Genomic DNA, 12,298 nt, shown 5'->3' with positions numbered 1-12,298 from the left:
AAAGGACCAATGTCATGGAAAACCAAATTTCCATGGTTTTCTCAAATAAGAGTTTAAGTACAATATGAAAAATGACAAGGTCTCATCACGTTTTTCTCTCCCCTGTCGGCACAGAATGTGAAAGGAGAATAAGCAGCAAAAAGAAGCAATCTCATTTCATGGTTTTGATGTCACAAGCACAAAAACATTTACATATGACCCCTTGTTTATCTACAACAGTGCAGCCTGTCCATTTACAATGAAGTGATATGGCGTGCTGTTACTGCATCTTTCTGTTAATACAGGGTAACCAATCAGAAATGAGATTATTTACACATATCTGTTTTAAACTCAGAGTAACAAAGGGCCATCAAGTGTTCTTTGCTGTCCAAGTGGACTGAAGGGAAAGAAAACTAAATGTTGAATATTGGCCCTTTAAAAAAACATACATCATGTTATAAAACATCTATTATACCGACACCTAGTGGCTTGGATGTATGGGAGATTTTAAATAAAACCTGTTATAAACATGGCTGCCCCCTTATGGGGTACCCATCATTCATGCATTCCTTGTCTATAAGCACTTATCGAGCTTAAGGGCACGGTGGGTCCGGAGCCTACTCAGAATCACTTGGCGCAAGGCAGGATCACACCCTGCAGGGGGAACCAGTCCTTCACAGGGCGGCACACACTCACACATATGGACACGTTTGAGTCGCCAATTCATCTACCAACATGTGTTTTTTGGACTGTTGGAGGAAACTGGAGCACCCGGAAGAAACCCATGCAGACGTGGAGAACACACCAAACTTCTCAGAGACAGTCACCCGGAGCGGGACTTAAACCCACAACCTCCAGGTCCCTGGAGCTGTGTGACTGTGACACTACCTGATATAGGGCATAAACTACATAATTTTAGGCCCTATAAAGCAATTAATTATTTATCTCATGTGAGCTGCACTTAATTAAAAAAAATGAATAATCAGTTTTGTCCATTGGTGTTTAAAGTGACTTATTCATCCATTAAAAACATAAAGCACAAAAACATATGTAGCATAAAGTGAAAAACTGTATGTCATTGTGGTGATGGTCCAGCATGACCTCCAGCAGGAGACCCACAGTCCAGTGCAAGCTGCCCAATTGGGAGGCTGGAGTGTGAGCTGGTTGAATAAAGTGAGCCCCTGGTCTGAAGGCCTCAGGAGATAAATTACAACCTGGCTCCTGACAGACGAGTCAGTGAAGCTTTAATGGAGGCCTTTAAAACAGCTCTTCCTGAGGAATTTATAGCCTACTCCTCCTGCTCCCACACACACACACACACACACACACAAAACCTGAGAGAGAAGGAGACAGGAGTTAAAGGGAAATGTTTAATATTTTGCATAAATACATTGTTGATATGTAAATAATCTCATGCAGAGTGGGCTGATAAGAAATGCTGGGTTCTAGAGAACTTTGCATTTACATAAATGTTAATAGTGGTGGTGGCGGGAACCAGACTTCTGCAGCTTCTGAATGATCTCTCACAGAGAGCTATTACAATAATCTGTTATTGATAACAAAGTCAATCAGTCATTAGTCAAGGCTGAAGCCTCAGATACATATATTTTTTAATTTTTTACATCAGATGTTGGGCTAGGTTTTATTTTCAAATGTCCACTAAAGGCAGAGAGGTACACAGCAAAAAAATAAAAATAAATAAAAGGCTGACTATTTACAATTTACTACTATACTATTATTATTCAAATAATATCATCAGTTTGTGTCTGAAAATCATCACCAAAGATAATTTTACAAAAACAACAACAACAATAATAATAATAATAATAATAATAAAAATAATAATAATAATAATAACGACAATTAATAAATAAATCTAACACTGCATTGTGAAATGAATGAAGCTACTCCAATGACAGCTCATAAACACTTATTTCTTGTGTTCTCTTATAAGTTCATACAGCTGTCTAATATGAGAATGTATCAAACAGTAGTTTTCTAGGTTAAAAATGAAGAATTTGAGCAACGTAAAAGCAAGGTTTTTTGGATTATATAAGTATAAAGCAAGAAATGTGATATCATAGAAAAAGGAGGTGCACGTGTAGATTATGTATTTACAACTGTTAAAAAGATCTACACAAGTTGATCTACACACTAATGGCTGTATTTGGTGTTATGAGCATGATGAGCCCTGGTTACCATCACTACCAGGGTAAAAGAATCTATACAGAGTCTATACATATTTCTACAATTAGCCACTTCAGATCAAACCACTCTGGATGACTTTGTTGACATTTCAGTGAATGAAATTATAAAGAAATGAAGAAAAAAATGGGTGGAATTCCCCTTTAACACACAACCACAATGTCCTGACTGAGTTTGGAGTGGAAATGTACTGCTGGAGGCGAGGCGGCAGTGTGTGTGTGTGTGTGTGTGTGTGTGTGTGTGACAAAAGACGAGAAAGGAAAAGAAAGTGTTATGTAGTTTTTGGTGCCTCAGTCAGTCTTCTGTGTGTGTGTGTTTGCGTGTGTGTGTGTGTGTGTGTGTGTGTGTGTGTGTGTGTGTGTGTGTTGTGTGTGCATGTGTGTGTTTGCGTGAGTAAAGCTGATGGGCTGTACATTTGCTCTGTAATTTCCTCCTCCCAGTGTAATCACTTCCATGTGGGACCTGCCTAGAGAGGCCCCAAAATGGAGGTGAGCCTCACAGCCACAGACACACAGTTTACTCCTTCACTCCAGTCGGCGCTGAACAGCTGTTGTATGCCTCTGTGTTTCCCTGAAAAAGCATCTAAAACTTCTAAAACTATGGGTATATTTAATGTAATTTCATAAAAAATAAATTTTCCTTTTGCTCCAATAACGACACATGCTCTTCTGTTGTTGGTATCTTTCTGTATTGGATTGCATACAGCCTCATAAAGTTAGTGAGGTCAGTTACAGATAGTGGATTTTCGGTTCTGGGTCACAAACATCATATAACCCTCTAGCCAGCACTTAGCCAGCTGCTCCAGGATGTCCCATTCTACAAGCAATACTTTTCTATAGAGAACTGAACCTTTTTTCACCAATGGATGTCACTCTACAAACTTTTAGATTTTTTATGTATAACGTATTTAAAGGGGGAAAATATTTCAAGGCATGTGGATGTAAAAGCAAAGAATACAAGTGGATATTTAGATTAAAATGATTCAATCAGAGCTGATCCTGAAAATATATATTTAATTCCGATCTGCACTAATGACTCTGAGGTAAAGGTTTTCCTCCGTGCACTTTAAGTTCTCAGCAGAACAGCGCCACCTTCTGGACAACATGGTCACTCAGAACAGAACAAGGTTTACTACTAATATTAATTACCGTATGTATTATTAGGGGTCCAAGCACTGGAAGTGCTGGAGTTTATATATTGAGTCTATAGGATACGTCTCACCAATCTATTCAAATAAAATATTTTAATTTAAGAGACATTATTTGGTTGGTTAGTGAATAATTATATTATTACTTTTTTATCTTAAGTATATCAGTCAGTGTGGCATTAAGGCTATGTATATTACATAAATCTACATTTAATTTTAATGTAAAAAAAATTATATATATATATATAATTTATATATATATATCGTATATATATATTATTTTTATTTAAATGCAAATAAAAATGTATTAAATAAACAAAGTAATGACGTGGGGACGTTTGATTGGGTAAACGGAACAGTGAGCTAAACTACACGAAAAATCCGTTATTTACACAGGTTTCTAGTTAATAAACCAGTTACCTTCTCGTATTTCTGTAAAGTAGCCTGCAATTCGCCCCCAGTACAAACAGGAGCAATCCTTCTTATATTTACGTGTTTTCTAACCTTGGAAATACATCTAATTAACATCACTGCGCATGCGTAAAACAAGGACATATTTACGAGTGCAGATCTGCTTTCCGCGATTTCAGGTGAAAATATAAAAGTCAATACTGCATAAAAATACTCAATTACACATTTATTGGTTGGTTTTATGTAACCACTTAATCCTGATCACGGTCACGGTACGTCCTGAGCAGAAACGTACGCAGACACAGGGAAGAACACACCAAACGTCTCACAGACTGGGACCTGGGGCGGTGTTTGAACCCTTTGAAGCTGTGTCAGTGTGCCTTGGCCTCTACAGGTTCTGCACATAAATATTTGTATGTATTTAATTTAAAAAGTTAGGTCTATAGTAAGAAACAGGTCTAGTTTAAAATAAAGACTTAAGTGTGTAACCTAAGCCTGTATTAAAATTACAGACATATATTAAAACTATTAGAAATAGAGCTGGGATGAAATAATTAAATGTAGCTAGATAAGATTGGTCTTGGTTCACATTTTAAATATATGTGTAGGTTAAAGAAAAAAAGATTAAGTATGCATAGGATTAGGTTCAAATAATACAGCTGCTAAAGCTGTTTTAAGCCTATGTTAACCTGCTGAAGAGGAATATGTTTAAATAATATAGATTTACCAGAGGTGTGTTACAACATTAAAGACTAAAAGGTTTAAATAACAAAGATTACAGTAGAAATACTATAGCTGTATTATTATGAAACATCAATAAAACAAAATGATGTGATAGGTGTGTCATCAAAATATCTTTAGTTAATTTAATGTTATGCCTATTACCAATATCTTTGTCAGTTTATTTATTTCTGTATTTATTGACTGTTTCTGTCTTTAACAGTCACACATCCATGATGAGAAGTCATACTGACCCTAAACCACATGAGCAAATGATTTCGGATGAAACTGAACTGCACAGCAGAAGAGCTCATGAGCATCCACACACAAGTTTTCTGAACACAGAGTTCCTCCAGTCTCTGTGAGTGTTTCCTAAAGGACATTTCCATGGAAGATGAACTGTACAGTCAAGATATCTTGGAAACAGATATATTCATTCCAAGTCAAGCTAGGGGAGTAAATACTTGACCTCATAGCGATTGATTTTGATTGAGAATCTTTAGGAATTATTAATCTTCATATCTCAAATTATATCCTAAAGTTTTTGTATAAATTACACTCAGTACTCTAATTAATGAAAGGAACTATAAATGTATTATTACTAATATTATTTTAATATTACATGTATTATTATTATTACATATTTTAAAATGATCTGAAACTTTATCTTGGCCAAGAGCTGTATGTAAATATGCTTTACAGGATATTATTGGAACGGCATATTATCTAGTATAATATTGCAAAATCAATACAACTTAAGCGCCTCTCTAATGAAAACTTGTGAAAGCTTCATTGTTCTAGAATACTTCAGAATACATTATTCTTCTTGCAGTGGGACTTGCCGTGTGGAAGATTTATCGTCTGTGCGACAAGATGAGCCCCTCACTGAGGCACAGATAGATGGTGAGTGGTTAATCGTAAGGGAAACTTAATGACTTGATAAGTCAACACACAATTTAATAATAAAAAAAATGTAAACATTCAATCCTACATATTAATATTATTGTGTGATTATTTGATCCTCACTGTACACTGTGTTGCTGATCTAACTCTCTCTAACTCTCTCTCAGCTTTTTGGGCTGTGTTTGAGTGTTTCAATAAGAACAGTGATGGGTATATTGACGCTGAATCGTTGCGCTCTACTCTGGATATTGTGGGAATGTTTATCAGCTCAGAAGAAGCACACAAGGCTCTGAGAAGGGCAGACACTGACGGTCTGTTTTACACACATCTCACACACACACACATGTACTCATACACACCTACACAAACATGCAAAGGCATATTTCTCTGAGTACAGATCGTATTCTTTGAATAAAGCATTTGGTGTGTTACAGAGGATGGAGTGGTGGGATTTTACGACTTTCTCTCTGTGATGACGGATTGCCAACAATTCTCCAACTGCGTGAAAAGTGAGTATTAAATCTACTTACAGACCTTTCTATTTAGATTCAGAAAATATGCTGCCACAGCTCTTTAGAAAAGGTTGTTAGTCTGTTGTGATTAAGGATAAGACAAACATAACACAGTGATACTTGGCGACACTGTTTTCACCTGGTTGTTGTATGCATACTGGGTATCAGGATTATATCCTGATATAGGAATCAAATATATACAAATCATCCACAGGTGTGAACGCACACAAAACCTATTTGCCCAAACCACTTCAGGAAGGGGGTTTGTGATGCATTTTAACCAGGCATTATGGAAGCATATATGCGTACACCTCTCGGAGCCGAAAATGAATTCACTACATCACTAATTTGTTTGTTCTGCTACAAATACACTTTATGTCAGATTCATTTGTTTTTCTACACAAACTCTTTCCAAGAAAATGAAATAACCTGGTGTAAACAGGGTCAATGTCATTTCCATCAAATATTAAGACCTATTAATAGTAATTGGCCAGACTACATTTTCTGTATCCTTTCCTTATGGATGTTCACCTCCAAACCTCTATATCGTTGTGTGTTTCTCTAAAGCTGAGTGCACAGACAGAGAGGATGTGTCAGAGCAGGTGTTTTATAAAACTCTAGCTAAATTCCTGAAAGCAGGAATTCTTCCCTACTGGGCTGCAGGAGAGCTCGTACAGTACGTATTCACTCTTTTTTTGTTCATCTTTCACTCTTTATAACTTCAGAACCTCATTATTTAACTGAAGTCTTGAATAATGGATATCATGAAAGTATAGTAACATTCAATATTGCATGCTCTTTCAGTTTGAAAGCTGCACATTTTCCAATTGTAATTTGTAGTTAGTAGAAAGATGTCAAATCGCTCAGCTCTAACCCTACCCACCACCAGTCCCACCAGTGTGCACAACCCAGCAATGACGTGCTATATCAGAAGTGGGTGCAACCTAAAGTAGCTGAAAGTAGAGAAATAAATTCAGATCATGGCTGTTAGGGAATTGCAATGTATACTGTATAACTGCAGTATATTGATGATTTTTTTTCAAAGTCCTTTAGTAGGTCAGTCTAGGAAGTTTTGTGGTCCTGCAGGTATTACCATAAGAAGACTCTGCATGTGATTCAGCACACAGTGCAACCGGATGATGATGATGATGGTCATGTTCTTTTGTGCTACTCAAAAGTAGCCCACCTTCTCGGACTCAACTACAAACAGTTGATGAAGTACATGATGCCACCGGGTATGAAAACACACACACACACACACACACACACACATTACATGCAATTTTATTATCTAAGGTCCACTGTTGTTTATTTTCTCCTGTCTAATTTGTGAGTATATATCTTTAAATAAAAAAAGAAGTTTCAAAATGCACTGAATAGTTTTTAATATTGTTTTTAATATTGTCAGGGCCACATCCTAAATATATAGGACTTCATGTCCAGAATACTTCTAAAATCATAATGAAGTTTTACTTTTTACAGCAACGAACATTTCTCAGAAGAGTAGTCCAGGTCAAAAAGCTGAGCACGGCCACATGGGCATGTCTCTGCACCGTGGTGTTCAAAGAAGAATGGCCCGGATTAAGATCACCAAAACGCAGAAGACTGTTGAGATTGAGGATTGGATGCCAAAGGTAAAACGGCAGGGTTTTCATGCATTTGTTTCTACTTTCAGTGAAGCACCTAATGAAGTATATAACAGCTTTTTGAGCTCATGGCACCCCCTTATGGAGAATTATTTTTCTGCTAAACATGATGTAAGAGGGGAGGGTTAACATGCTTTGTGTCTAATAACATAATTTCATTAACACTGGAATGCTGTGTGTGTTTAAAAATCCCAGCTGTCAATCAAGCACCCTGGAGAGGAAACTAAATACATGATCACCCCAGTGCAGATCAAGATGAACCTGGGGCTGAAAGAGAGAGACTGCCTCACTTATGACAAGATCAAGCAGATTGTGTCCAAGGTATGCTGCATTTAAAGAAATAGTGTAATAAAATAACATTTACACAATTTTACCCTGACCTATAAAATCACACACGACATGTTTGTTCTCTAAAAACCGCTTTTTTAGTATTGCACATGAGTCATAATATACTAAAACGTTAATTCATATTTCTGTCAGAGAAAATGTGGCAAATTTTTCATGGGTGCAACCCACATACTCAGCTCTGCTGCTCATCCCACAAATGCATGTTCCTTACAAATGTGGCAGCATTTAAAAGAGAAGTGTACAGGCTTTCCAGTGGTATAAGATTTATTGCCAAGCAGCATTGTTACAACAAAGAAATAATCTACCAAACACAAATGTCCTTACTTTTTGTGCTATATTTATATTTAACTCTACTTTTTTTTAGCCCGGTTACCTGATAAAACATTCATCCTCATTCATACATTGCCTGTAAGCGTTTATCCAGTTTAGGGTCGCGGTGGGTCTAGAGCCTACTCAGAATCATTGAGCGCAAGGCAGGAACACACCCTGGAGGGGGCGCCAGTCCTTCACAAGCCTGATAAAACAAAATAAATACAATTAAATTAAATAAGAAACAGCAGAATTATTTGCTATAATGCAAATGTGTTTCATAACTATTATAACCCTCATTTAAATGTTGAGTGACAATGGGAATAATGTCCCTTGAAATGTTCGGACCTCACTGGCCTGGTAACCAGGACCTGCAAGCTTCATCAAGTCTCTTTTCTGTTTCCAGGCTCAGTCCGGTCTGAATCAGTACCTGAAAACTCTGACCCAGTATAAACGCAGAGACTCCTGGAGGTCCTGGGACACTTTACAGAGCTATTGCCGTCTGCATCACAGCACACGTTTCCCAGAAATCTTCTGCACATACTCCTGGTCCTGGAGCTCCTGCCAGAACATGATGGAGGTCTCAGAGCTGCTACAGAGACAAGGGCTCCAACCCAGACCTTACAGGGTTCCCTTCTGTGCAAAACAAGTAATGTATTCCACTGTGTTCCCCTATACATTGTTTTTAGGAAATACATGATTGTGACACCCAATACTGGAGGACTTTATACTCTAGCTGATTGCTGGCATTAGTGATCTGCACATGTAGAAATGCTCTCGAGAGTTCTGTTTAATTGCAAATGCTTTTTAATAGAGGTATTTGTATATAATCGATAGGCTGTGTCAGCAATGGGTGCATCTTAATGTAGCTGAAATCACTCATCAGAAAAGATGTCCACAAACCTTTCGACAAATTGTTTTCATGTGTCTGAAATTTGTGCTGAACTGTAACTCTCATATGCGTAAATGCACTGACAATTATTTTCACAGAGGCCCCACATCTCCACAAGGCTTAGAGCCACAGAGAAGCATCAGAAAGAGCAGAATGATGACACACACCCTACAGGAGAGAATAGCTCAAGCCTAGACTCAGGTTGTAGGTGTTTATTAGAACACAGCACTACATTTTAAAACCTACAATCAATCTCTCTCTCTCTCTCTCTCTCTCTCTCTCTCTCTCTCTCTCTCTCTCTCTCTCACGATCTCAACAACTTTCCAGCTTAAAAAAGTGTCTGACCCTGATTAAAGCAGCAAAAACTTTACATTGCTTGGCTCTCATATGATTCCTTCAGTCACAGGTATTTCAGTGACGTTGGGGTTAGTATTGTATTAAACAATTGCTTTTCTACATCATTAAAACACTACAGGGGAGATATTCCACAAATCAGGTTTTCTCAATTATCCACACAATTTAAGCCCAAAGTTGAGTATTGTTTAATAGAAAAGTGACTCAGCTCTTTCTTACTGGACTGGCTTGAATTGTGGTTTAAATTGTCTGGCTAACTGAGAAATCATGATTCGGGGACAAAATACATCTCCCATAAGACAGATTAAATCGAAGTCTGTACATGACAATATTTTTATTTATTTATTTATTTATTTTTAAACTAGCAAAAAGAAGTAAACGGTATTCATTATTTAAAAGTGACAATTTAGTATTTTTACAACTAATTGCAACACACATGAGATAAAGAATCAGTTTATGCTCCACAGAGTGGGTCTCCCACATGGGAGCACCTATGTTTACAATAGGTTTAGAATAGAATCTCTGATACATCCATGACACTAGTTGTCTGTGTAATGTCTGTTTCATAACGTGAAGACGACTCTTTGGAAAAACTGCCTGACTGTTTCATAAATGCAGGTGCCCATGGGCGCAAAAGGCCTCCAGAAAAGAAACAGAAATTCCAAAGTGGGTCAAAATGTGATTAATATTAATATAGAATAGGGTTAGGTTTATTTAACTGTCTCCTTTTTTTGGCACCAGAGGGAGACAGTGTCCCAATTTGTTTGAGGAATATAAAGCCATTCAACAGACTACTTACTGTGTTCTTAGACTACGGTCACTTTAAGGACATAAACCCATACAATGTCACAGTACTTAGAAAACAATAAAAATAATCACTGTGCCTTATTATCACAAGTTTATAATTACTACTGATATTCAAAAGTCTTAAGCTTAAGAAGTTAACGTATTTCCTTCTAATATGACTGACATATTTTAAACCCAGTAGTTTCAATTTTAACTCTTTCATTTTCTGCTTTTTGTTAGCTTTTCCTGGCTAATAAAAACACAGAAGGGTACACAGTCTGGAGAAAGAACTGCTGTTGATATCGAGAGAAAGTGAAGATAGCAGAGGATTTGTACTTTGTGCTGGTTATGTGTTATATTTTGTAAGTAATGAAGCAGTTTTAGGGCGGCACGGTGGTGCAGCAGCTAGTGTTGCAGTCACACAACTCCAGGGACCTGGAGGTTGTGGGTTTGAATCCCGCTCCGGGTGACTGTCTGTGAGGAGTTGGTGTGTTCTCCCTGTGTCTGCGTGGGTTTCCTCTGGGTGCTCCGGTTTCCTCCCACAGTCCAATAACACACGTTGGTAGGTGGATTGGCGACTCAAAAAAAGTGTCCGTAGGTGTGAGTGTTTGTGTCTGTGTTGCCCTGTGAAGGACTGGCGCCCCCTCCAGGGTGTATTCCTGCCTTGTGCCCAATGATTCCAGGTAGGCTCTGGACCCACCGTGACCCTGAACTGGATAAGCAGTTACAGATAATGAATGAATGAAGCAGTTTTATTATCATTTTTACACTCCCAAACATTTTTCTGAGGAAGAATTGCTCAATGCACTGGGTGAAAGTCCTCAGATATTCACTTTTTATATGTTTGGTGGGTGGGAAAAGATCATACTTTCATTTTTGGACACCATTTATACTATTCCTTGTATTTCTGTGGTCCTTAAACACTATGCTCCTAATTTATTGATTTATTCACTTGTTTAGAGGACATTGTGGATCATAAAATTTCCCTCACTTCTGTCACTGTAATGAGCTTCCTGACTCAACTCCTGTGTCTGGATGTTGTGGTCCTGCCCTTGGAAGTGGGTTTTTTTCAGACTGGGGGTTACAGGGAGTCCAGAGTTTTCATGGCACAGATAAGTAATAAAGATAAAGTAATCTTTACAATCTTTTTATTTTTTTTTTTTTTTTTAACTGATTTGGATTTCGTCACTTACTCGTGTTTAATGCAGCTTTTGTTGCTGTTCAAAAAAACCCCTATAACTTTGTATTTTTAATTATTTTAATATATTGGAGTATTTCTGTGTGTCCATCTATTCTTAATTTTTCACTCAGCGTAAACATCATATGTTTAAATTATAGCGATTTGTGTTGCAAGATAAATAGTTTTCTTTAGAACAATTATGATATACACTTTATATTGCTGTGTGGTGTTGACTCATATAGAATGGATTGCATATAAAGGTAATTGAGTCATGGGATCAGTAAGGACATGCTGTAGATGTGTTGGGGGACAAAATTATGTTAAACAAACTTTCCTGATTGAGTTAAGCATGTCTGAACACGAAGCTGTCCTTTAAACCATGACCACATTCCCTTCTCTTTCTCTCAACCCTCACCCCCCTTTCGTTTTTACCACCTTCCAGCCCTCCTACAAAATCCTGTGGCTCCTATTTGAACTTTCACAAGGTCGTTTTAAAACCAGGAAAGCTCCTGAGCAAGCAAACACATGGTTTGAGTTCCACTACTCGTCCATGAGATTTCCCAAGAGATTTCCGTGCCGAGCTGTCTGCTTTAATCTTAATGAGACCAGAGTGGATGGGATTAAAATTCCAGGTCTTTTAAAATTCAGGATATCTGTCAGAAATAATAACCCATTTTTTACCGTCTTTTTTTATCTGTGTGGCATATTGAGTTTTACTACCTGTCAGATTACTGAGATCTGTCATCTAAAAAATTGGACAGACAGATTTGGAGCTTCAAATGAGCACTGCTGTTTTAAGCTTTGCTGACAGTCAAAATCTTAAAGAGCCAAACAGATCTCCTACCGATCTGAGAGCATGAAGACTGCATCCTCTAAGACATATAAAGCACACTTGCCACAAACACA

At 37.5% G+C, this 12,298-nt stretch overlaps 1 protein-coding gene across 3 annotated transcripts; it reads left to right on the top strand.

Annotated features, from left to right (window-relative positions):
* Nucleotides 1-3,281: 3,281 nt before the first annotated feature.
* LOC136665437 (EF-hand calcium-binding domain-containing protein 3-like) lies at nt 3,282-9,423 on the top strand. Of its 3 annotated transcripts, none has more exons than XM_066643067.1 (11): nt 3,282-3,310; nt 4,686-4,823; nt 5,295-5,365; nt 5,533-5,676; nt 5,800-5,874; nt 6,445-6,553; nt 6,964-7,112; nt 7,360-7,511; nt 7,719-7,844; nt 8,587-8,829; nt 9,171-9,423. In XM_066643067.1, the coding sequence occupies exons 1-11, from the start codon at nt 3,288-3,290 to the stop codon at nt 9,309-9,311; spliced, it is 1,371 nt and encodes a 456-aa protein (XP_066499164.1). In that variant the 5' UTR covers nt 3,282-3,287; the 3' UTR covers nt 9,312-9,423. The 3 variants fall into 3 exon arrangements, with proteins under 3 accessions (XP_066499164.1, XP_066499166.1, XP_066499165.1); XM_066643069.1 differs by having other exon boundaries at nt 3,308-3,333; XM_066643068.1 differs by lacking the exon at nt 3,282-3,310 and adding an exon at nt 3,706-3,921.
* The last annotated feature ends 2,875 nt before the right edge of the window (nt 9,424-12,298 follow it).

Source organism: Hoplias malabaricus, chromosome 13, assembly GCF_029633855.1.
Source record: "Hoplias malabaricus isolate fHopMal1 chromosome 13, fHopMal1.hap1, whole genome shotgun sequence".
In the NCBI taxonomy this organism is placed as follows: Eukaryota; Metazoa; Chordata; class Actinopteri; order Characiformes; family Erythrinidae; genus Hoplias; species Hoplias malabaricus.
Note: the sequence above shows the minus strand (reverse complement) of the source record. Positions and strands in the feature narration are given on the sequence as shown.